General features: G+C 36.4%; 1 protein-coding gene across 4 annotated transcripts in view; it reads left to right on the top strand.

Moving 5' to 3' along the window:
• Positions 1-27,776, top strand: part of LOC114659567 (GRAM domain-containing protein 4-like) — a 369,958-nt gene that overhangs the window by 333,253 nt on the left and 8,929 nt on the right. For all 4 annotated transcript variants that reach the window (XM_051935142.1, XM_051935146.1, XM_028812132.2 and 1 more), the window contains 3 exons: positions 13,069-13,216; positions 17,212-17,305; positions 22,920-23,004. In XM_051935142.1, coding sequence (XP_051791102.1) covers positions 13,069-13,216; positions 17,212-17,305; positions 22,920-23,004 — 327 coding nt within the window. The remainder of the gene's footprint in view (positions 1-13,068; positions 13,217-17,211; positions 17,306-22,919; positions 23,005-27,776) is intronic.

Genomic DNA, 27,776 nt, shown 5'->3' with positions numbered 1-27,776 from the left:
GCTACCCACTGCGCCACCGTGCCGCCCAAGTAATACATCGTCATTTGCAATGCATGCATTTCATGCGTGTTCCATGTCTACAACAATCTGTGTAAGTGTAGGATGAAAGGAAATGCGAGGCAAGAAATGCTGAAGACATACCTAAAGCAGAAACTTTTTCCATGTTATACTAATAATTACGTGAAGTGTGTAATGTGTGAAGACTTTAATCCAAATATCAAATAAACACATTTGCTTTTATTCAAGAATATAACCAAAGTAAAAAAAAAAAAAATCATTCAATTAACATGTTGCTGTCAGTGAGTTAAAAACCAAAGCTCAAATGTCAATCGACAGAAACTTGATGTGTATTCTCAGCATCTGCAGCAAGATGTTTTTGCAGGTCTTTGGAGATGATCTGTGGACTGTCTTTAACCATTCTCACAATCCTGCGCATATGCCGCTCCTGTATTTTTCTTGGCCTGCCAGACTTGGGTTTAACAGCAACTGTGCCTGTGGCCTTCCATTTCCTGATTACATTCCTTACAGTTGAAACTGACAGTTTAAACCTCTGGGATAGCTTTTTGTAGCCTTCCCTTATACCATGATACTGAACAATCTTTGTTTTCAGTTCTTTTGAGAGTTGCTTTGAGGATCCCATGCTGTCATTCTTCAGAGGAGAGTCAAAGGGAAGCACAACTTGCAATTGACCACCTTAAATACCTTTTCTCATGATTGGACACACCTGTCTATGAAGTTCAAGGCTTAACGAGCTAATCCAACCAATTTGGTGTTGCAAGTAATCATTATTGAGCAGTTACATGCATTCAAATCAGCAAAATTACAAGGGGACCCAAATTTTTGCACAGCTGGTTTTTCACATTTGATTTCATTTCATACAACTAAATCCTGCTTCACTAAAAATCTTTGTTCAGAAAACACCCCAGTACTCAGATGTTCCTAGGAAATGAAAGACATAAAACTGTTATCGTTTCTGTTGAAAGTAGAGTAAATTATTATGCAGGCTGAGAGGGGTTCCCAAACTTTTTCATATGACTGTAATTATCTCTTTCATCTTGTCTATTATAAGAGACAGATTACTGCACTTGCACCAGGTTACCAATCTCCATTCTTTAAGCTGACTCATTCCCAATGCCGATGAGACACTACCACTGTATTGTCGGCAGAGTTGATGAACTTCCCTACGAGCTTCTGACAGATGATGGTGTTCAGCATTCTAGCACAAGTGTCTCATTTATCCAGATGGGACAGGGTCAGCTGAAATGTAGATGATCTGGTATCCTCAGTGGAACAGTTTTGGCAATAGGCAAACTGTAGAGGGTCATGTGATGTGGAAAGTCCAGCTTTCAGGTGGACCAAGAGTAGAATCGCAAAGCACTTTATGATGACCAGTATAAGTACTATAGAGGAATAGTCATTGGGCCAAGATACAGAGGACTTCTCCAGCCTGGGTATGATGGTGATGGTTTTGAAATAATTGGGAACAGCTTCTTACCTCAGGAAAATGTTGAAGATGTCTCTAAAGCTATCCATCAGCTGGTTTGCAAATTCTTTGAGCAGTTGGCCAGGTATGTTGTCTGGTCCAGTAGCTTTGTGTGAATTTACATTCAACAAAGATCTTCTCACATCAGCTGTGGACAATCACAGTACCTGTTCCTCCTGAGAAAGGATTGACATCTTTGCAGGAATGTCATTTAGGGTACTCAAACCGTGCATAGAAGTTATTTAGAAAATCTGGAAGGGAAGCGTCACCATTGTAGGTAGATGTTGTGACCTTATAGTCTGTGATGGCTTGTATTCCCTGCCACATGCACCAAGTGTCCCTGATATCCTGAATGTAGCTATGAATCTTTTAAAGTGAACAATCCATGATTAGTCCTAGATCATGAGGTTTACTTTTAAAGTTACATTTTACATTTCATTTTCCACAAGTTTGAATTCTGTTCAGGTCCATTTGATTTATCTTATATTACTGATTTAGATTATCTGCCAGTTCACCCAGAAAGGTATCATCTGCAAACTTAACCAGATTGTTATGCATAAATTATCTTATAAGAATATGAATATTAAAAAGAGCAGTCACTAAAGCACTGATCCTTTTGGGCACAACTTTTAACATTGCCTAATTCAGAAAAAGTACCTTACATCATAATCTTTTGCTTTCTGTTTTTAAGTCAGATTTCCCCCCATCTACATACTGTGCCTTGCAGTCCTATTACTTTTAGTCTGTACACAAGCCTTTCATATAGCACTTTATGAAAAGCCTATTGAAAATGAAAGTAAACAATTTCATATGCACCACTCTTTTAACATGGAAGACATGATCTTCTATTTCTAACCCATATTAACTGTTCATATTGTACACATGACAATGCTAGTACTAATCCACCTGTTTTTTTCATATGCATTGTTCAGTCTTTAATAATTACTTCCATTAGTTTACCCGTAATACATGTTAAACTTACTAGTCTTCAGCATACTTATAGATAGGATCAGTTCGATCACATTTTTTTATGTAATAAGGCAGCTTCCAGTCTGTAGGAATTACCTTTGTGTGCTGTGATTCTTGAAAAATTTGTCAGAGGTTTATGTATACGGTAATCCCTCCTCCATCGCGGGGGTTGCGTTCCAGAGCCACCCGCGAAATAAGAAAATCCGCGAAGTAGAAACCATATGTTTATATGGTTATTTTTATATTGTCATGCTTGGGTCACAGATTTGCGCAGAAACACAGGAGGTTCTAGAGAGACAGGAACGTTATTCAAACACTGCAAACAAACATTTGTCTCTTTTTCAAAAGTTTAAACTGTGCTCCATGACAAGACAGAGATGACAGTTCCGTCTCACAATTAAAAGAATGCAAACATATCTTCCTCTTCAAAGGAGTCAGGAGCAGAGACTGTCATAAAAGCAGAGGAAAATCAATAGGGCTGTTTAGCTTTTAAGTATGCGAAGCACCGCGGCACAAAGCTGTTGAAGGCGGCAGCTCACACCCCCTCCGTCAAGAGCACAGAAGGAGAGAGAGAGACAGAGAAAAACAAGCAAGCAAAAATCAATACGTGCCCTTCGAGCTTTTAAGTATGCGAAGCACTGTGCAGCATGTCGTTTCAGGAAGCAGCTGCACAAAAGATAGCAACGTGAAGATAATCTTTCAGCATTTTTAGACGAGCGTCCGTATCGTCTAGGTGTTCGAACAGCCCCCCTGCTCAATCCCCCTACGTCAGGATCAGAGAAAGTCAGTGCAAGAGAAAGAGAAAAGTAAGCTGGGTAGCTTCTCAGCCATCTGCCAATAGCGTCCCTTGTATGAAATCAACTGGGCAAACCAACTGAGGAAGCATGTACCAGAAATTAAGAGACCCACTGTCCGCAGAAATCCGCGAACCAGCAAAAAATCCGCGATATATATTTAAATATGCTTACATATAAAATCCGCGATAGAGTGAAGCCGCGAAAGTCGAAGCGCGATATAGCGAGGGATTACTGTACTAATAAAATAGTTACAGAATCTCTTTGGATCTTCCAGTGAATTCACAAGCATATAATATTAGATTGGACACCCTACCTTTTACCATAGCAGATCAGTTTAAATACCTTGGGGTAAATATCACAAGTAAACATAAAGCTCTTTATCAACAAAATTTTGTCGTGTGCATGGAAAAAATTAAGCAAGATTTGCATAGATGGTCAACCCTTCATCTCACTCTAGCCGGAAGAATTAACGTTAAGATGAATACTCTTCCTAAACTTTTTTTTATTTCAAAACATTCCAATATATATCAATAAATCGTTTTTTAAGCAGTTAGATTCAACTATAACCTCATTTATTTGGAACTCAAAACACTCATGTATCCGAAGAGCGACCCTACAAAAACCTCAGGCAGATGGTGGCATGGCTTTACCTAATTTTCAGTTTTATTACTGGGCAGCAAACATACAAGCCATAAAAACCTGCACACAAAAAAAGAAACATACACAGGCTTGGCCCGGAATAGAAGTAAAATCCTGTAGTACTTCTTTATACTCCCTGCTCTGCGCTCCAATAAATGCAAGTTATCGCAAATATACTAATAACCCAATTGTGCTTTACTCACTCAGAATATGGAACCAACTTAGAAAGCATTTTAAGATGGAAAATCTTTTATCTGTGGCACCTCTGCAAGAGAACCACCTCTTTCAACCCTCGCAAACGTATCCAATTTTTAATACCTGGAAAAGATTTGGGATTAAATTGCTCAGAGATCTTTATATAGACAATATCTTTGCATCCTTTGAACAATTACGTTCCAAATTCAACCTCCCAGTTACACATTTCTTTCACTATCTTCAAATTAGAAACTTTGTTAAACAGAAACTGCCCGATTTTCCTCATCTCGTACCCTCCACCATGCTGGAAAAAATACTGCTCAATTTCAAGGAATTAGACACCATTTCCGCATTATATAAAATCTTATTAGAGTCCCTTCCTTTCAAAGATCCAAGAGGACATTGGGAAAAAGATCTCTTAATTAATACTGTATATCAGAAAAGGAGTGGATGGTAGCATTGCAGAGAATTCACTCAAGCTCCATATGCGCAAAGCATAGAATTATTCAACTTAAAATTATATATCGAGCTCATCTGTCTCGCTTAAAACTGTTCAAAATGTTTCCAGGGCAAGATCCAACCTGCGAACGCTGCAACCAAGCTCCTGCCTCACTGGGTCACATGTTTTGGGCCTGCACCAAATTAACATCATTTTGGACCAAAATTTTTAAGTGCCTTTCAGACAGCCTTGGTGTCACAATCCCTCCTAACCCATTAACAGCTGTATTCGGTGTTCTTCCAGACGGACTTGTAGTGGAGAAGGACAAGCAAACGGTGATTGCTTTCACTACACTTTTGGCAAGCAGACTTATTTTGTTAAATTGGAAAAATCCTAACTCTCCTCTGATAAGTCAGTGGGAAACCAATGTTTTATATTATTTGAAATTGGAAAAAATCAGATTCTCAGAGGATCTGTACAGAATTTTTTCAAAACCTGGCAGGATCTAATCAATAATATTTTAGAATAAGAAGAAATAATTATTTCCGCATTTCTTTCCCTTCTCCATTTTTTATTTACCTATATATATTTTTTCCTTTTTTTTTGTTTATTTTTGCCCTATTAAAAAGCCCTAAGCAATTCTCCTTTGGCCATGCTCTCCTTCTCAAGGGTGGGGTTTGATTTGTCTTTAATTCTTTTTTGTACAAATTGATCTATTTGTATGGAATGATTACAATAAAATTAATAAATAAAATTTTAAAAAAAAAAGCTCTTTGGATCACCTTTCACCTTTTCTGCATTATTTCTCCCTTTTACCTTTTATCTTTCCTTATATCCTATATAACCATTACTTTCAAAAGGCCTCTGGTTAGTGCTGGAGCTATTTATCTTGTACACATTATATAATTTAGCTTTGGAATTCTCTTTGATTACTTAACAACTTCTAAAGTTTGATATAAATTTATCCTTGTGCCACATTGTGTGGCAAAATGCTTAATAATGCCTCCAGCATCTTTTACAACCTTCCTTGCATCATCACTGCACCATCCAAGAATACATATCTTTAACTTTGTCTCTATACTCACATATATACATATCAAGAAACATTTCCTCAGTTTTTCTACAGGTGCCTTAATGCTATTCCACATTAAGCAATTTTTTTAGTGATTTTGTTCAGTCATAACCTTCATGTACATAACCTTAGTTAGACAAGGTCAGTCACAAAACATAACTGTTTATCTTAACATTTTTGATTTTTTTCTTTAGTTATAGGGTGGGCACTGTGTTCATGAGAGTTGACAACCAATGAAAGCACTTTCGAAAGTACATTTCATATAATGCAGTGATGAGGAATAAGAAAAGCTGATGTTTTGGACCTCACAAACAGAAGATAAGCTCGTCTATCTGATGTTTTACGTATCATGACAGAATGGGAAAAAAGGGCAGAACTTGCCAATACTGTAAATCCTACATATGGTGACAGCTCTGTCTGGCAAGACATTATTGACTGTCACAAAAACGGGCAAGCACATCTGTGCTGGAAGGTCAGCACTCAGTCAGTAAATTAGGCATGCTGTGGGATTTTCAGTCATTTGAACTGGCGTGGTCCGGTGATGAGATTAGTATATGAAGTTGACAACTCTGACGTATACCATGACTAGAAGTCACGTAATGTGATATCGGCTTTATCGAACAAGGGTAATTGGCTTTGTCTAGAGTTCAACCATACTTAGAAGCCAGTTGACAACACAATAGCTATTGCTGGTACGTGAACGTTTTTACTTGGTACATATTTCATTTGACAATTCTACTCTGCCTTCTTCAGATTATTTTCAGTTAGTAAGTACATAAATTATATTTAGTGTGATTAGTGAACTGTTGTAAAATACATTTCCAAGGGTTTCAAACCCAATCCTCCATTCCCAGCTATGCCAATCAAAATGCTTAATACGTTTATTTAAAATTGAGATTATTTTGAAAAGGAGAATGCCAATACAGATTTAATTTAGATTCTACATAAAATTAGAGTGATCTCGGTAATTTTAAAACATAATTATTTTTTGTCTATGAATTGATAAATTAGAATGTAATTGTTCTATATAATGAATGTAAGCTAAAGCTCAGTTACTTTTTTGTGTGCATCACCCATCTTTACTAAGGATGTCAGTAATTTAGCAAGTTATTAAAGCTGGTGAGGGAAGAATATTCTTATTTATCCATACTGAGTGTGTTCTTTATTAATTTCAGTGTTATTTTACGGTTTTTATTTTAGTTTGATATTCTAATACAGTATGTATGTTTTAATACCATTACACAAACTGTTTCATACACTGGATGTTACTTTGCTGTACATGTGTAGATAATTTTAACATAAATCACTGTTAACTTAACCATCTGGATCTGTGAGAAATTGAAATATTAGATTTGTATGGCTATAATTGAATGTCTTCATTAGTACACTGACACTGTTTTAATCCTGCAAATATCATTATGCGAAATTCCGTATTTTTCACATGGGTGGTTCAAAAGCCATCTTGAGTTGAATAGCACTTGGCTTAAAATGTATATTTTTTAAATCCATTTTAATTCTTGTAATATTTTTCACAATTTTAGAATTTTACAGCTATATTCTTGTTGTGGAAAATACACAAGTAAATACATAGTAAATAAAAATAGTCTTGTCATTGCTAGAAATCCAAGGTCGTCCTTTATTTACACCAAATGGTGTAGGCTCACTATGTGAGCCAAAAGGCTATCCATAGCAAGTTATCATGTACGTTCATTTACATATAGCAGCATTTTAATCACACCACTGAGCACTCAGACAAATGATACATTCTAGAAATACCCCTCTGCCATTAAATAAAATCCAAAGGTCCCAAAATAGTTCATTATTAAAAGGCTTGTCTAAACATTTGGCTTAAAGAATAAGACTTCTTATATTTAAACTGTTATCACAGAACAAAGCACAAGGTGAAATGCTACGTGTGATCTAATTTCCTAGTATAAACTGTGCTGGTACAAATTAAGTCAGGATGTCGTAGTTTAACAGGCAGGCACTTTTTATTTTTACTTTACAATACTTTACGCATGTGTGTATTGAAATTAATTTCTTGATTTTTCAATTCAGGTTTAAGGGGGTTGAACCTTTTGTTTAAAAAAAAAAAAAAAAAACTGACACAGACCGACATAACAGCTGCTCTTACAAGAGGAAAAAAAAATTCCATTCTTTCAAATTTTATCCCATTATAGTAAAAATTCAGAAATACACAATACTCGCATGCTTTAACATGTTATAATATGAACAGTCATCTGTGAATTGCAAATATTTTAACTTGTATCAGGTCACATTTGAATGAAGGAATTAGAAAACAGTAGTTTGGACCACTGGCTAAATAAAGTGCCCTACATAGCTCGGATAAGAAAATGGAGTCTTCACATTATTATATAAATGTAATGCACATAGTTACGATTGTCTTTCCATTCTAACCTACTTGTACAGTGTGTATAGAAAACAACCCCCCCCCCCTTTCAAATTAATCATATTTTGTTGCTTTGTGGTTCTAACCATCTCAGTAATTTTTTTTTTTCTGAACTGTTGCTATTTTCTTTGTTTTGGCTCTTATTGCATTGACTACATATATCTGGATTTTTTTGTGCATTTGTTCATTTCAGCCCACAAAACAATAAAATGTGAATTTTTGAAGTGGGTGATTCTTTTCTATACACACTGTAAATTTCAGGGTCAAAGGGAAGTATCATCTCTCCCCTGCACCATTGGTCTATTCCATTTCAGGACACAGTCAGACATGCACCCAGACTTACTCATGCAGAAGCAATTTGCAGTCATCCGTTAATCTAACCTGAATGATTTTTGGGTTTTAGGAAGATAACTCATACAGACATTTAGAGACATTTAGAGAACTACATGTATAAGTACACTTTTGGGGAACACCTGTATCCTAACATTTGTTTCCCACATTTAATTAAATGAGTAAGCTTATTGAATTAAAAATGCTGTGCATCCTTCTCTGAGAGCAAACAATGCTTCTTAACCTCTTTTTCTTCCTGCTCAGTTTTCCTTTAACCTAACTTTTCTCATTATGTTTGTTTAAATTATATAATAAACCTGATCCCTTAACCAGGGAGCTGAAAATAGGATACCATGATAATAACTTAAAGCATACTTTCAAACCAGCTTTGGATGGCCTAGTTAGGAGCCCCAGCTTAAGTTACTACGAAAGTCTTTGCAGTGTCACAATGTGGTTTGACTGGTCTTGAACACTTCTGTAAGGAGAAATTTGCCTTACTCAAGGTGTGCAAAGTTGGCAGATTCCCTTTTTTTCTTCTAAGATATTGAAGGATACTATTTGGAAATAAAGTTGGAAAAAGTCTGATTTTTATTTGTGGTCTCTTTAAGGAAACAAAAGATGAATATTTTGGATTTTTTTGTTGCCTGAGAAAAGAATAGTTGCTCTAGGGAAATGCAAAACCTGTGTTCTAATTTATGATCTACTTGTGATTCATGAGCCTAGTCTTAAACTAGAATAACATATTTCTTCACAATTATGCTTATGAGATGTAGATTTTTTTGGGCAGGCCTCTCCCAAAATTCATTTTGCACTGTCTCAATGTGCTTAATGCTGGAATAACATCCAGATGTGAATGAGTGACAATTGTCTGTGGTTGAATGGAAATAAATCCTAAGTAATTCTTGTGGACTCTTTTTCTATCAGCGTAAAAAAATCAAGAATTACCCATTTAAAATTATTTCTCAAACTTGTTATTGAAGAAACAAACCTTGAGTCCAAAGTGACCCTAGAGTTTCATGGCTATAATACTTCTATCTGCAACATTTTATTGTTGAGCCTGAAAAATTTAGTAAAGCTTAAATCATTTTGTCCATCCATGACACTGAGAAGCTGTTGTACATTATACATTCATATATAAATAACTCTGTGCATGGTGATCTACTAATATAGCCTGTTCAGAGCTTACAATTTGTCCAAAATGGTGCCAAATGTCATTTGCTTTTCCAAAAACATGTAAATTTATTAAACAAAAACAACTTTATCATCCTTATGTTGACTGCCTACTAAAAGAGAATAAATATCATTAATTTACTATACTAGTTTATTAATGCTAAAAGCTTCTGCTTCTCCAAGATGTACACAATTGAAAATATGCTTCCAGGTTTTCTCAGGTCTGAATCATCAAATCTGCTTATTCTGTAGTCAAAGCTGTGCGTGACTGTGCTTTTGACTGTTGTGTGGCCCATATGGTTCTGCAACATACAGTATATATATTATTTTTTTAAATTGATGATGATGTAGAATTGAACATGCTCATAGGATAACTAGATGTCAAATATTTGCTATACTCCATATTTTTCTCCATAATCTCTGTTAACTTCATCAGCCTTGCCTGATTTTTGATTTTTTTTTTTTTTTATAAACTTGCTGGTGCATCTGTAAATCAACTGCCTGGGTTGCCAGATGTGCAATTTTCATGCCAAATTGGGACATTTTTGAAAGAGTTGAGCTTAAAGATTTTTATTTACCAGTGTATAGATTTAAAGGGTACGCGCTACCCACCTAGACCTCTGTTGAGTCACACTTCAAGTGGAACAGACCCTAAGGACATCAACTGTAGCAAAACATCAAGGTAAGTACTTTGGTAACAACAAGGCTGTAAGGTTAAAGGACATTGACAGTACCAAAACTCTAAGGGGGACCTGGAGGTTGACAGCAGTAAACCGCTAAGGAGGATACAGAGGTCAATTGTGTCATTTATTAAGCTAGTCCACAGTATAATTAGGCAGGTGTTCAGGTATCATTGGACTAGAAATATTCCCAGGACCTGGCGACACTGTGAATTGGTCCTGAAAATGTTGCTTGTTTCTGTTTGTAGCACTCAGCTTGTGTCCTGTGCTATAAACTCATCGTGGTGTGTCTTGCTGCTGTAAGGAATGGTATGTGAGAATTAGAAGCAGGGTTGGGGTGGGGCTCAGAGTTTAATGACAGAAGCGAGGGATAAGATTGTGCTTTCATATTAGACAGACTGAGTGGCTTAAACTTATGCATCGAGCTGTCAGCACTAGACTGATGCTTCAATTTTTATAGGGTGCAGCTGCTCGGGATTTTGATGGCCTCTTATATTAATATAACATTTGACTGAGCACCAGTAAGATTTTTTTTACTGTTTTGCTGTTGGTGTTTGTTCTTACTGTGGCCATGGACTGTAGCCTCTAACCATAATGTTAAAATATTGAAAAGGCACATACAGCCATACATGTAATGCCTTGAATCGCTAACCTATGTTTGAATATATTCAAATATTTACTTATTTTTAATTTGAATATTCAAACCTTATTTTTTGGCTAATTTGACTTTCCTGTTGTACATTATACAGTGCATTCGGAAAGTATTCACAGCGCCTTACTTTTTCCACATTTTGTTATGTTACAGCCTTATTCCAAAATGGATTACATTCATTTTTTTCCTCAGACTTCTACACACAACACCCCATAATGACAACGTGAAAAAAGTTTACTTGAGGTTTTTGCTAATTTTTTAAAAATAAAAAAACTAAGAAATCACCTTTACGTAAGTATTCACAGCCTTTGCCATGAAGCTCAAAATTTTGCTCAGGTGCATCCTGTTTCCCCCGATCATCCTTGAGATGTTTCTGCAGCTTAATTGGAGTCCACCTGTGGTAAATTCAGTTGACTGGACATGATTTGGAAAGGCACCCACCTGTCTATATAAGGTCCCACAGTTGACAGTTCATGTCAGAGCACAAACCAAGCATGAAGTCAAAGGAATTGTCTGTAGACCTCCGAGACAGGATTGTCTCGAGGCACAAATCTGGGGAAAGTTACAGAAAAAGTTCTGCTGCTTTGAAGGTCCCAATGAGCACAGTGGTCTCCATCATCCATAAGTGGAAGAAGTTCGAAACTACCAGGACTCTTCCTAGAGCTGGCCGGTCATCTAAACTGAGCGATCGGGGGAGAAGGGCCTTAGTCAGGGAGGTGACCAAGATCCGATGGTCACTCTGTCAGAGCTCCAGAAGTCCTCTGTGGAGAGAGGAGAACCTTCCAGAAAGACAACCATCTCTGCAGCAATCCACCAATCAGGCCTGTATGGTAGAGTGGCCAAACGGAAGCCACTCCTTAGTAAAAGGCACATGGCAGCCCGCCTGGAGTTTGCCAAAAGGCACCTGAAGGACTCTCAGACCATGAGAAAGAAAATTCTCTGGTCTGATGAGACAAAGATTGAACTCTTTTGTGTGAATGCCAGGCGTCACGTTTGGAGGAAACCAGGCACCGCTCATCACCAGGCCAATACCATCCCTACAGTGAAGCATGGTGGTGGCAGCGTCATGCTGTGGGGATGTTTTTCAACGGCAGGGACTGGGAGACTAGTCAGGATAAAGGGAAAGATGACTGCAGCAATGTACAGCGACATCCTGGATGAAAACCTGCTCCAGAGCGCTCTTGACCTTAGATTGGGGCGACGGTTCATCTTTTAGCAGGACAATGACCCTAAGCACACAGCCAAGATATTTAAAGAGTGGCTTCAGGACAACTCTGTGAATGTCCTTGAGTGGCCCAGACTTGAATCCAATTGAACATATCTGGAGAGATCTTAAAATGGCTGTGCACCGACGCTTCCCATCACACCTGATGGAGGTTGAGAGGTGCTGCAAAGAGAAATGGGGCGAAACTGGCCAAGGATAGGTGTGCCAAGCTTGTGGCATCATATTCAAAAAGACTTGAGGCTGTAATTGCTGCCAAAGGTGCATTGACAAAGTATTGAGCAAAGGCTGTGAATACTTATGTACATGTGATTTCTCAGGTTGTTTATTTTTAATAAATTTGCAAAAACCTCAAGTAAACTTTTTTCACGTTGTCATTATGGGGTGTTGTGTGTAGAATTCTGAGGAAAAAAATGAATTTAAGCCATTTTGGAATAAGGCTGTAACATAACAAAATGTGGAAAAAGTGATGCGCTGTGAATACTTTCTGGATGCACTGTATATCAGAATTTGTTGTTATTCAATTTTTAGTGAATTTTTAAACTTTAAGCATGCAATAATGTATTTCTTTGTCTGGTTCTCAACTTAGAGCAGAAATTTCTTTCTTAGCTGAGCTACCATCTTTTTGGAGTCTGCACGGTTTTCCCCCTAGGGAAAGGACTAGATGACAGCTGCTTATGAAAAAGTATCTTCACATACGGGCTGATATCCACCTTGTAGTGGTTGTTTCATTTTCCTATGACCTGAGGAAAAAAATAAATAGGAAAATTTAGCTGATGAATGGACTGAGTTGTTTTTGGTATCTTATTATATCTAAGACATATTTAAGATACTTACTTCCCTAGTGCTGCTTATTTTTAAATGCTAGTTCATCCAAATAATCCGGTTGTGCTTAGTGTGAATTACTGATTCCAACAGTAATTTATAAGAAACTGTTGAAGGAAGAAGCTGATTCCTTGAATTCTGAAACAACTGTTATGTTATTTTGTGTCCCTCTTTCTTATTTACAGATCCAGCCTGTTGTTACAAGATCAAGTCTTGGAACACCCACCCCTACTGGTATTAGTAGGGAAGAAGAAGGGGGCAGGTCACATAGCACCAAAAAAGGCAGTTTTCATGAAATATTTAACTTGTCAGAAAATGAGCGTCCTCTGCCAGGTACATAAAATCACCTAATATATCATTACTGTCTATCAGTTTTTTTTCTATTGTCTTTTTGTTATCATATTGCCTTTTCAGTTTCTCAAGATCATGTAGCTTTTCCAAGTAAAGTAATTAATTCCATGCCGTGTTCTCCTTGTCATCTTGTCATGGGTGAAACAGCCTAAGAAAGGTAATAGATGGATTGGCAATTTAAGTTTTTACCGGTGTTTATCAATATAAATGACAAAACTAAGATATTAAAAAGCTCATTCATCTGTCCATTTTTTTTTTTTTTTTAAAATTTTGGCCATTTGTAGAGTCACAGGCTGATTGACCCTACCCCTACAGTACTGGACTAAAGGCAGGAACCAACACTTTTATGGTTTGGTAGTTTATTGTAGGCCACACCAAAGCACACACTAGCCCTTACTCACACCATGATAAATTACGTAACTCTCTTGTCTTGAGCATGTGGGAATGAAACCAATACATGCGTAGTGAAAATGTGAAACTCCATACCTGCTGTTATTGGTCTTGGATTTGAATGTAAAATATCCTGACGTTAGGTGCAGCAAAAACAAACCACTCCACTATTATGTCATCTATAATAAATTTTATAGTAGATAATAAATTTAGGAGATTATAACTTGTGTCTGATTGGCATAGAGTTAAGCAAGTAAAAAGGTTTTAAAAAGTTATGACTATTTGTTGTTTTAGCTCCATCTTACTGTACAAGTTTGTTTTGTATGTGTTTTTGACTTGTTAAATTCAGAAGCAATGCATTGGAAATGGGCTTGCAGAAACTATACATATACACTCAATTAACATCATAGATATTGTAAATCCTCACTATCCTTGGATTCCATTCTGACAGATCCAGTTATCTACTATTATAAAAGTGTAACCCATTTTACAACATCTGCTGTCTAATCACATCTGTTAATGGATAAGGTCTTGGCTGCTGGATGAGGCAGGAATGGACTTCAGATGAGTTGTATTTGCAACCATAGGGAGCAGAGAAAAAAAATTCAGAGGTAGTAGTGTGCAATATTGGCAAAAAAAAATTATACCTCTTTATTTTCTGGGACTTTGACGATAATGATAATTAGACAGTATTTTGCATCTTTTAAAAATGTGTTTGTAAAAGTCTCATTGATCTAGCTTGTTCTTGTTAATAGGATACTAATTGTAGCTTACTAATGAGATTAATGGAAACAACAATTAAGGAAAACAGGTCTTATCTATTTACATAAAACTGAAATAAAATAACACAAGAACGTTAAAATTGCCATAGTATTACTGAGATCAAACAGTGCAAGTATGAGTAAACCATTTCAAAGTGACCTATAGGATTTATGCAAGAAATGGCACTAAGACCAACAAAACTATTATAATGAGTGTACTTAATGTAAAAAGATTATGAATCCAAAGGGAATAAAATATGACCATAATTTAACTGCAGGGCATGAGCATTACAGTCTGGATAAACATAAACTGCCCTGTTGTAAGGTGAATTGTGCAGCTTACAAGCAGGAATAAAAATCTAACATACTGTACTATAGTGTAAAAATCCAAAGTTCTGTCAAATACTGCAAAGGCAAAAAAAGCATTTGTAAACACTTTCTGTAATATATTGCACAAATATACAAAAAACCCAAACCTATATAATTTTAAACAAATTATTAACTTCAAGTTCTGTCCAATATTGCACAAAGATATAACAATAATATAAAACCATTGTGAAACTCTACTGAGGAAACTTCCAAGTTGTGTGACAAAAATACCAGTCCATACACAGCATCTGACTCCAGAGCAGCACAATTATATGTTACAACTTTTCCTCCAGTGCTGAAACCCTCTCAGAATTACTGCATGAGGCAGGGATGCACAGGTACTTTTTTGTAAGTTTTTCCAATTTGGTAAATGTACTGAAGTGCATTTACATTACTGTCCACCTTAAGTATCATCAAGTAGCTCTTGATCTCTTTTTCAATGGCAGTGTGAAGAGACATGTCTTCTCTGAATTTCTGTGGTTTTTTTTTTGGTTTTTTTTTGCTACTTCCCTTGTGTCATCACCTGCTCCAGCTTCTTTCGAGCAAATTAATAATTTGTCTGAACAGATTACCAATTCATTCAAGTGGATTTTTTTTGCCTGACACCTACTGGGCTCCATGCTAGATCAATTTCACTTAAAATGCATTTTATAGAGGAACCCAAATTACTCACCAATGGCATTATGAACCCTATTTCCAAAAATAATACAGCCTCTTCCAGTTGTTAATCCATAGTGCACTGACAGTATTAGCCTTGCTATCTGTTGTCATGCAAACCACATGGTCTTTTCGCAGCAACCATGATGCCAGTGCATCTTTCAGACCTTGCACAATAATGTAACCTGTGTGATCTTCTGGGAGGTAGGATTTTTGCAAACAGTAGCTTTTCAGTTGCCAGGTTTCATCGATGAAATGCACTGTCAAAGAGATAGGAGATGTATGGCTCAGATGTTCGGCTTGACCATAAATCCATTGTGGCAAAATCTGAAACCTTCTGTAGTTTATGCGTCGGAGTTTGGTGACATGAATCATACAGTTTAGGCAGAGCTTGTTTGACTGAAATATCTTCAGCCAGGCAGTGTGTATCTTATGTCTAAATTATTCAAAAGTTGTTTGAAACCACACCTCTGAACTGCTTGAACTGACACCATATATTTTGCAATGTAATTGATAACGACATTTATTATGTCATGCCATCCATTGCTTTTCTTGTTGTATGGCACTTTTTTCCAGAATGATTCCGAAGTTTGCCAAGGGTGTTTTTGTGCTTATAACTTGGGTGATTTATACCCATCATGGACAGCTGACTCCTGGAGCTTTTAGTATTCTACATACTCTGTGCAGTGGTCAGTTTGCAGATGGTGAAACAAGATAGTTGTTGAGCTGTCTTTAATGGCAACTGATTTCCGACATAGCTTGCAGATTTTTTAAAACCAAACCACCTCCACACGAGTGAGGATGATCCACGTCTTCCAATTAAATCTAATAAGATAGATTTTCAAGGCGGTTTTATCTCCTGGCGCTTATTTTTAGGTAGATATGCCAGCTTGACTTGTGGTGTGCTGACCATGAATGCCTATGTTCATAGTTTGTGCACATGCAGTAGTCTATTCTGTTAGATGACATAACAGTGAGATTACATGACAATGAATGCATGGACTCTCAAGGTGAGTTTTTGATTGTTTTTTGAACGTGAGTGACATGCTCAATAATTGTAGCTCACACATCATTACAGCAACAAATATGATATTATTGTAGATGATACATATTGCACACTCCTACCAAGAAGCCTATTGCAAGTGAGATTGACCAGTAACAAGTCTGTGATGCTCTTACATGTTTGAGACTGCACATGTGGTACACCGAATGGATCAACCTATGTATACCCACCATCGAAGTCCCTGACCTTTGTATACACTGCCTGTTGCAGCTACAGATTGGATGGTTTAGTGACATTCTTTGATCAGCCTCATTGTGGATGATCACAGCCTCTGGCAAAGTACACAGAAGATAATCTAACTTGACAACTGAGAAAGTAAAAGTCATAACAAGACATCTGTAGGTGAAAAAGTGGATGGATCATTATCTCGCCTTAAGTGGGAAGAACAGGAGGCAGGCATCCTGCTGGAATCTAACCCTATTTTTCCCCATAGGATAAATGCTTCATTATCTACATTTTCTGTGTCTGCAGGGTTTTTTAGGAACATAACCCCTGTGGATAATGAGAAATGACTGTATGTATCTTTTACATAGTGTACCTCGTACACTGGAACAGAGCCTGAATAACTTCAACTGGATTTTAACCAATAAAAGCTGTTGTCTTGTGTTTGTGATACTGTTTGTGATAACTGATTTGCTGTTCTAATGTCTTATGTTTTTGGGAGCATAAAATATAATATTTTTTGTTCTGTATTTTTTCATTTTAAGATGGTTTTAATATAATTTTATTTTTTTAAGCATGTGAAAATGGCTGGCGCTGCTGCTTAATTAACCGGGACAGAAAGATGCCAACTGACTACATTCGCAATGGAATACTTTATGTAACAGAAAAGTAAGGAAATTAACTAAAACTGTCAATCTTCTTGTAATGCTATGAGAATGAACTGCAAAATGTATATAAATGCTGGAATGTTCATGTAAAATTCCCAATTAATATTGCAGTATTAAGTAATAAATGGCAAAAGTGTTGATCGTAGATTCACAGACGCCACCTTGACAAGACTTTAACATAGGAATAGCCATAAGGATGATTAGAGCATCTGCTTTCTCTTTGACTTTATCCAACATTACATTCCATTTTGCTCAGTATTTTAATGCAGTTTTATTTACTTCAGGGATCCCTTTTATCATAGTATTTTTCCTGCCAACTATTCATCTTTCCTGGTGTAAGTTATATTCTTTTAACTCAGTATGTCAAAAGTACCAGTGAGAAAGAAAACATGTTTAGACTTTATTTTAATATTTTGTAATAATCAAGGCAAAATAAATAATGTTGAGATTATTCAGTTGTTTGGATCTATTGATGATAATTCTGCTTTATTCGCTTGTACATTTCTGTCAAATTGTGCCCATGTCATAATCCCTATAAAACAAATAATGTATTCTCTGCAGTGTGTTTAGGAATAGCTGCATAATTTATGTGCACATTTATAGGATGTTATCTTAATTTGCAGATATAGAGCTACTATATAAAAGAGAAATGGTGTCTAATCTGCCTCTTTCAGGGCAATATAACCTAGACAATTCTTTATGCTAAATGGTTGGACATTTCCATTATATGAACAATTGATGATCAGACACAGATGTTAAAGTATAAAACTTGTGCATCAAGTAAATCTAGTAGATCATTGTTAATTTCTTTACCTGATACCTTTCCCAAGGTTTGTTACTGTACTGTAAGTAGAATTTTCTGAAGCAAGAAGGTATGCGGTAAAAGTAATGCAATTAAATTGTCTCTGGTCCATTGTTTTACTTGCAGAACATCTCAAATAAGAATAAGTGCCAATTCCACTGATTTCCAGCAGATTTTATAGATAGTCACTAGTAAAGAAGTAAAAAAGCACTACCAAAATCAGCAGCATTTGTGCCATATATAAAATGTTTTTGTTGATATTGACTCTGTTAATCAACTTTATTTGTTCACATTTTTAACCCTCTTTGACCACTGACTGAACTTCATGTGCCTCTTTTACTATAGCCATGGGTGTATTGCAAGTATCTGTGTTTTTCTGCCCATAGCTGTTTTTTTTGTGCATTTATTTATTTTGTCTAGATTTCAAAAAATCACCAGTTTTTTGTTTACAAAGTATTAAGCTTGATAGGGCATCTTTGTGATTCTTACAATAGTTGAACATATAAGAATGTTCAAGATTCTCTTTGCTTTTTTTTTCTCCCAGAAACATAGCGAAACCAGTGTAAATGCCATTTCTAAACAAGCACCCTGGCTCTTCATTCAGAATCAATTTTATACATTTTGAAAGAGAATTTTTACTTAGGTATTTAATTTTATTTGCGTTTTGCCTTATTATTCTATCTTTCAAAAATACATGCATTTTTGGCCATATAAATAGAAGATTCAATGAATATATTCCCAATATGTATTAATCTTTCTGAAGCATGATTATTTTCTGAGCTGAACAAACTGGAATCCCTGGCCTTAACAAAATTCTCCAGCTCAACCTTTGGAATTACCTAAAACATTTTTCATTGTATTCCATTCAATTTTTTGTAGCCCTCTTCTTGATTCGTTGCTTGAAAACTCAATGCAGCATATAATTCTACTGTCTTTAGTTTTTCTCTTAAATTATTTGCACAGAGGTTTAAGGTAACAGACAAGCAACGAATACAACAGGTATGAATGAGCTCCATTTTCATAGCAGTATTAATAATACAATATATAAACACCATGTTTCACTAGACCAACTGAGATAAGAAGGAAAAGAGACAAAGTACATTGTTTCAGTTTACTGAAATTGGTAAAATTGGTTTTAATAGTCAGTTTAATTTAACAATATAGCTTATGCCCTAAGGAGTTTTTGACATCATTCAGCCTAAATTACTAAGTTATGTGATTAAGGAGCTGAAAATGGCTTAAGAGTAATAGAGTATAACACTCCAAATTTTTAAAATAGCCTTTATATAAATAAAAACCTTTGTTTCACAATATCAACTAAATAAAGCACAGCCAATTCTGTTTTTTCTTTCCATAAAAACAAATTTTACAATACATATCCAAGACATTTTATGATGCACAACCCTGGAATCAGTTTCCCTTTGTGCCTTAATCTGTCAGTCGTTATTATTCTCAGTTTAGAAGTCATATCCCATAGCATTGCAAAGTTATACTGTTTGACATAAGGATCCCTCCCTTTTGGAAACATTTGGTGTCCATTTTGGAAACATATGGTCTTTTGCACCTAAACAATTTCTCAAAACAAGTATTTCAGTTGGTTATATTTCGCAGGACAGGGCACACACATACACTTAACACCATTCTCACAGGAGCCATTATAGATTGTCTAATCAACCTAAACAGCCCATTTTTGGCATGTAAGTCAAAAAGAGGCACACTCAAAACACCAGAGCAGAACAGTAACATTTGATCAAATGGGGGTGGGGTATAGAGAGTCACCACATGAAACTCTGAGCAGCAGCATGGCATGACTATGTATCCAGCAGGGGGCTCTAGCTTCCTGGTAGGAAGAAGTTCTTTTGTAATTGCGGCATGTTACATAACCCAAAACTATATAGATATAATATAAAAAGGCGATTTATCCTCCTATGTCTTAGTGTGCTGAATGACAATTTAGTATTAGGCATCAACAGTTGTGAGTAATATGTAGATTGGCTGAGAGCACAATGTTTTAAAAATGTTTTCACTCATGCCTTCCAAATTTAAAAGCCAAGCTGCACCTCTATGCCAATGTACTGAATATAAAGATGTTTCATGGTGGTGGTTGTTTGTACTCTCTTGCAGTATATTGTAGCTGTATGGGTTAATGAGTATTAAATATGTTCAGTTTTGCAAATAAACAGAGGAAGTTTTCACATTAACTGAAATTTCTTTCAATCAAAGACATTCCTGTCTTTCTGTCTTCCATCCATCCATTTTCCAACCTGCTGAATCTGAACACAGGGTCACGGGGGTCTGCTGGAGCCAATCCCAGCCAACACAGGGCACAAGGCAGGAACCAATCCCGGGCACGGTGCCAACCCACCGCAGGACACACACAAACACACCCACACACCAAGCACACACTAGGGCCAATTTAGAATCATCAATCCACCTAACCTGCATGTCTTTTGGACTGTGGGAGGAAACCGGAGCGCCCAGAGGAAATCCACGCAGACATGGGGAGACCATGCAAACTCCACACAGGGAGGACCCAGGAATTGAACCCGGGTCTCCTAACTGCGAGGCAGCAGCACTACCGCTGCGCCATATATATTTAATATATATGAATTTATGTCATGTTTATATGTTGCAGTTTATGTTTGGATGATTGATCAATAATTCATAAAAGTAAAACACTTCAATTTCAAACTGATTTGACGTAAATGGATCCTAACATGTCCATTAGTGCTATTGGGATAAGATATTTTGAGCCTAGCAACAGAGGAGAGAAAAAAAAACTCTAGTTAGCAGCATCTCATAAAATGTAAGGGTATACTGGCAACCCCCCAATTTGATGATTGTATACTATTATATACAGTAAGTTTGTGATGTGCAGTCCAATAAGAAGGTAGAATCCTTTCATACTTGGGATTTTTTGTTTGATTCCAAGGCACCTTAGTATTTCTAATGTCTTTCTGATGGGGATTTGAACTGCTTGCAAGGGCCATTGTAGGATTACAAAGAAGAGAGTGTAATGAAGCAGGCTCAGTTCGTAATTATTATACTTACATTTTTATACACATGATAAACAGAAAAGCTAAAAAAAAAAATAGCTAATCAACCCCCTTCCCAAGTAATATTTGTTTTTCTGTATCTAAAAACAAAAATAAGCTGTTACCATTTATACACTCTTTAAAGTAAGTGGCACAATCAATTAACAAATATATTTTGATCAGAAGGAAAGTTACAGCTGAGTACCATCTGTATATGAATGGAAGTGAATATTATGTTTTCTAATGATATCTACATGTAGATACGTGTAAAGTGAAAATTGTAATGGTCCGATTACTGAGTTCTATGGGGCATCATATCTAACTTCTGGAGATCGTCACTGTAATACTGAAACATTTATGTACATAATTAAATTGATTTGATAAATATGAACTAAACAACACATTTCCTGAAAACCCATTATTTTCAAGCCAGTTTAACAGAACATAATTTGGAATTATAAAAATCTTCAACAGACATTATATTAAGTGCTCCATAGTAGTTATGTTTCCAAATTTTGACTTGTTGCACCTTTTGTCTCAAAGTTACCAATGTAACCTTTGGCCATGTAGTGCATAAGGTAGTGCCTGGAGAGACTGAAGTTGAATCAGTAATGTCCAATTTACCTAAACGAATAAAGGTTATTCAATTTTAAGTTTGCCTTATCACTTTCAAGGTCCTTACATGTTCCTCCAAAGCCCCATTTTTTTCCACAAAATGTAAGTTATCTATACAAGTAAAGGTATTTGTACCATTGGCTGTACCATATTTGTACAGTATATTTGTACCATATATAAATATGCCCTCATCTGGTACATTACAGGTGGAACTTGCACTTAAATTCATCTTCAACTGTCTGGTTGTGATCCCAGTAAAGTTCAGAAATGCTGAGAAGTACTGTTGGATAACTGCTAGACCTACTGTCAGTCAGCTTTTTGAATTTATTTTCACTTAGCTTTGTTTAGTTTTCTCCTAAAGCTAAGTTATATGAAAATCTCCTCAGCAGTTTCTTAATGCTGGAAAAGTAGCTTGCTTGGTCATTCTCAAATGAGATGCTTCTGCACTTGCACTGTGCTACAACAGCCCCATTATATTATTGGTTTAATGACCATAGAAATGTGACTATTCATTATTTAATCATCATTATAACTTTTGGTGAAGTCAGTAACAATGAGGCTTTTGGGAAGCCAAATAATACATTTATCCTTATCTTTATGAATAGAGTTTGTAACTGTGAGAGTTGCATCAAGATATCTAACCACAGTTCATAATATGTAGCACCTCCGTAAAATCCTTTAAAATACAAATGTACAGAAAAGAAACTATATTTGTAACTTTCTTTGCCATGCCTCCTGAGTCAGATAAAATTAATTTTGTATTTGATTTTACTGTTGTTTTTGTCCTAAATAGTCCAAAAAAAGAACTAGCAAAATCTAGAAGTAAAAGGAACTGTAGTTTAATATGGAAATAAAGCAGCAACAACCATTGATAATACAATTTAAGTTAGTAGTTAGTCTAAAATAGATCTTTTTTTGTGATGGTTAATAAGAAAGTGTTGTTTAACAATGAGGAATAAGGAGCATGAAAATGAACAAATATGAGTTAATTGTGAAGTACTTCACCTAGACAAGCAAATATAGTTGTGCAGATTTTCACAATAAAGCTGAAAAGTCTGTCTTTACTTTGGCCAGTATACTGTATATTTTATAAGATGCAAGTTGGTTTATTTTAATGTGTACTTGTTTTGAAATGTAAACAAAGGTAATTTTTTTTTTCCTAGTTATTTATGCTTTGAAAGCTCGAAGTCTGGTTCATCCAAGAAAAATAAAGTAATTAAATTGAAAGATATTACAGATATTCAAAAGGTATGATTTTAATGGACATTTTCTTTTTTAGTCAAAACGTGCATTGTCAGAGTCCATGGTTTTGTTTGGATTTGTGTTTTCAACTTGAAACAAGATTGTTTGATATTATCCCTTTATATTAATTTGATATATATATCCATTTGAACATGTTATTTATTTAATGACCTTTATTTAATGGTAATTCTAAACACTGATATTCAGGGTGTAAAAGAGATTGGTTACTCTTGCTCAAAAATCGGTAACAGAGAATGTGTCGTTTTTAATCTCTCTCTTTTGAGTACATCTTATACGTTTTGGCCCACCATTATTATTCAGATAAAATGTACAGTATCCAAATTGTTATACTTTTTTGTGTTTTTTAGGCATACAGTACGAGAGGTAGGTTTTGTTATAATAGCTTAAGGGGCCCCTTATTTTATTATTTTATGAGGTGAAAGAAAATAAATTTCAATCTACTTAAACTTCAATCTGTTCTTTAAATACTGCATTTAGCAATATAAATAAATACACCAAGCCATCAGATTACCGTTGGTACTTGGCATACTTCTGTTTTTGACAACTAGCATGTCATAAGAGCCAGGTTCAGATGGCTTCAGACACTTCAGCCAGCTCTTTACAAATATTGAAAGCAAATGCAGTTCATTTTTAATATATTGTAATGATTTTAAGGATTACATTTTAATGAGTAAATTATTTATATGTAAAACTAGGGGGCTCTGCCCCCTGCAGACTACGCTTGCCCACGCCTGGATTTGGTTTACCGGATATACAATTTAAAGAGATTGTTATTTTCATGGGAATTGTTACATATGCATTATTTTACTTTCAAACTTTTGTGAAAACAATATTTGGAATTAACTTTTCTTCAAGATTGCATTGAATTTTGATCCTGCTTGGACTTGCATCGTGACAACGCAACATATAACTGCCTATGAGTGAATATAGTTTCTTTCTCTCTAATAACTAAAAAGACTTTCTTGAATGTTTGTCCATGCTCTTTCTTCTTCGCTTTATTGTTGATGTGTCATCTAGAACGTATAAAATTATTGTCCCGACAAAATTTATAAGAGCACAGGAAGTGCGTCTGCCAAAAGCATTCACACGACTGAGGTTAGATGACCATGGTCTTGTTTGAAAATAGTTGTAAGTAGGGCGTGACTTGAAAGAATCTCATATTAAAAGTCTCCGTCTCACGGGACTTCATACCGCAACAATGTTTTTGGAATCTTTTAATTCTCACTAGCAACACGAATTAGACGATCTACAAGTCTCCGACTTAAAGTTTAAATCCGAACAATATATTCGATCTCTTTTCATTGTTCCGTTATTTCACTGAGTAATAATTTCCGTTTGTTTGCGCTAGTGCAATCTTTTCTATCCTTTTTTTGAGACTTTGGAATTTTCGTACTTCTATTTTCTCTAACCTGCTGTGCATGTGTACCGTGCCAACATTTTTGGATTCTTTACGACGTTCTACTTTGTCATCTACTCTTTTTCCTGCCCCAGGCGTGGTTAAATCTCTTTCTTGCGGGACGTATAATGCTGCTCGCGTTGTCAGTGGGGGGTTGCTGAACGCACGCTAAGGAGTTGCGGTCGGATCAGCTGCTGTCTTGCTGCTGGCGAGCTACATGTTCTGCTTGTCACTGCGCGTCGATCATTTAAAAGCCTGTACAGCAGCTGTCCTTTTGTCTCACTGCCTTGTCTTGTGTGACGTCAAAGTGTCTTCTGAGAAGATAACGTCTCGTCTCCCTCCCAAGATTTTTTTTTATAATAGGGAGATATGCAATACTACATTTCAATCAAAACAAGTATGATACTCCAAAATGCAAAGAATAAAAGAAGAAAATTTAAAGTTATCACTCAAAGAAATTGAAGTGCTCAAAATGTCCATGACTGATTATCTTTACTTTTGAATCTTTTTTTGGACAGGACAGCATGTCACAGAACACATATTGTTCCTTAAGCAGTTATGCCTCATCAAATATTATACCAAATAGTACTGCAAGTGGATCAGGTATAATTGTGATTCCAATCAGGTCTACACAGAGAGGGTTAGGGTTAGGTTGGAATAAGCAAAGCAAGTGAATGGAGAAGGTGCCTTATAAAATCACTCATAATTAGGATCCTGACCAAGGTAATTTTGAATAGTCATAGTCAAGAAAGATGTGTGTGAGGCACCATCTTGAGATGAATTAGATCATATTTCACAGAAACTAATGAAAAATATTGAACTAAGAGTGTTGTTCTATTCATTGTTTGAAATCCTCATTGAAAGGTCTTGTTCCCAGCACCCTTTTAGATTATGTAGTGGAATACATTCGTCACCTTCTGCTCTTTCTGCTTCCATTCCAGCATTTTCTGGGAATGTTTTCATAGCTTTTGACTGTCCAGAGTATGAAATGGAAACATTTATTTCACTGTGGATTTTAATAGTTCAAGTAAGGGGTATTAATTAGCAATTTATTTCTAGATTTTTTATTTGTAACTTTATAGCAAGGAGAGTGCAGAACTACACCGTTGTCATAGCACAAATGAAGAAAACCCTGTTGAAACTCAATTGTTGCAAATATCCCAAAACTTTCATTATATGATACAAATACTAAATGTCTTTATATTACTTTAAAGGACTTAATTTACCTTGAAGATGTATCTTTACCATCCTTAGAGTGGATCATTATAATTTATACAATTGCTTACTGCTGTTATTAAAAATATTTCCACCATCTTGAAACCTTTAATAATTGCCTGATTAAAATGTACAGTACACCCCCAAAATTCGCGGGGGTTATGTTCATAGAGCACCAGCGAATTTTGGATGTAGTTAAAAAAAAAAATGCCTATTTTTATAGTTTAAACCCTAAATATGCCCCCAAAACACTTTAATTTAAATTTCAAACTCAGCTTAATACATTACCTAAAAATAAAGAATGTAAAGGTAAACCTGTATACTGTACTGCTATGTCTCCTGCAGTGCTAGAATGTAAAATACCGATGTTACCGCTATATGTACTGTAATTCATGCAAGCGCGTTTTCATTGCCAGAAGCCTTAGATGGTGCAGGGCCTTTTGACGGCATCTTGGGGCTTTAACCCTTAAACTGCCACATACGAGGGTTGTCTGGGTTCCGCACGGAATCACTCGAAATAAGTAGCCAAGGATTTTTTTTTCTATTTTTCTCATGTACTTCGATCCTTTTTAAATTTTTTCCAAGTATTCACTGCCAACATCAATGCACTTTTGGGCTCTTCTGACCCATGCCGCAAAACACTCGCGAAAGGCTGTCTTTGGGAGGTTGTCCAGCTGTTCTTTGACAGCTGCAATCAGTTCCTCTCGAGTTTCGAAGTTGTGGCCTCGCAGGGGTTCTGTCACCTTCGGGAAGAGCCAAAAGTCACATGGTGCAAGATCAGGCGAGTAGGGTGGCGGGTTCAAAACGTTGACACCACTGTCTTCAATGAAATGCTTCGTCGCATTAGCCGTGTGGGCTGGAGCATTGTCATGATGCAAAAAGTGCCTTCGCAAGATCTTGGACCGGCCTCTAGCCATCGCAGAAAAAACGTCAGGCAGGCACTGAGTGGTGTACCACTCAGAGGTCACAGTCTTCTTCTCCATCAGCGGAATTGACGCGACAATGCCATCGATGTTGAAAAAGATGGCAAACATGGTGCGTTTCACCGAGCTGATTAAACCATCAGAAAAGTCGTAAAAAATCATCACTCGAAAGTCACGCACGCACGGAGTCGGGAGCTTCGCAGCTAGCGCCAGCTGCGCACTCTCAGTTCGTTTGCTTCTCGTGTTCATTCTGAAGGAAGAGAGGGAGCAAAACATCTGAACAAAAACATGCAACCACTTGAATAATCCCTCTACACAGCAGAACAGGTTTCGACAGGCTGACACTCGACAAACGATAAAATTCCGCGCGGAACCCAGACATCCCTCGTACTTGGGGGTTAATGCATCCTTGGATGCCAAATACTTTTTTGCTGCACTTTAAGTAAATGTCACAATTCACAAAGAAAAAGTGAAATTTTAATGGAACACATTTTTTTAATGCAAAGAGCATCACAATTACTGCAACACTGATCATTTTACACACTGCTAATGAACTGTAAAAACTATTTAAAAAACTACTGGAACAATATGTACAAGGTGCAACTGATGCAATGAATGAAATTCAGTAAATCACCGAGCCAACTGCACTTGAACTGGCTGCACTGAAGCACACAGAGGTAAGCGCTGATGCTTGCAGGCTAGTCTAGTGCAGCGGCTGAATCCCAGAAACAGCGAGGCTGCAGGGTGTCACGCTTGGGTCACAGAATTGCACAGAAACACAGGAGGTTGTAGAGACAGGAACTTTATTCAAACACTTCAAACAAACATGTCTCTTTCAGAAGTAAAATGAGCTCAGTATGCAGTTAGTTCTCGATTAAAGAATAGACAAACATCATAGGGGAGCAGTAAGGAAGCAATGTGAAAGTAGTCAATCAGCGTTTTTTGAGGAACGTCCGTGTCTTCTAGGGGTGCATTTAGCCCCCCTGCTCACAAGGGGCTGGCAGTGGTCATGAGCTGGCTGCTCAACGAATGTATGGCACTGACTGATCAGCTCCAGCGTGCTCACATATGGCACTGGGAAACGACTATAGCTGGTTGTGGCGGTTTAAAGGTTAAGAGGAATAAAACAGAAAACACAAGAACACTCAGTTTTAAGGTGCATCACAATCAATCACAAGCAAGGAGAAATGAATAACACTGTATCGGTCTGGTGCCACTAAGAT

This window comes from Erpetoichthys calabaricus, chromosome 1 (assembly GCF_900747795.2).
Source record: "Erpetoichthys calabaricus chromosome 1, fErpCal1.3, whole genome shotgun sequence".
Lineage (NCBI taxonomy): Eukaryota > Metazoa > Chordata > Cladistia > Polypteriformes > Polypteridae > Erpetoichthys > Erpetoichthys calabaricus.
This window is presented reverse-complemented; position numbering and strand designations above follow the sequence as displayed.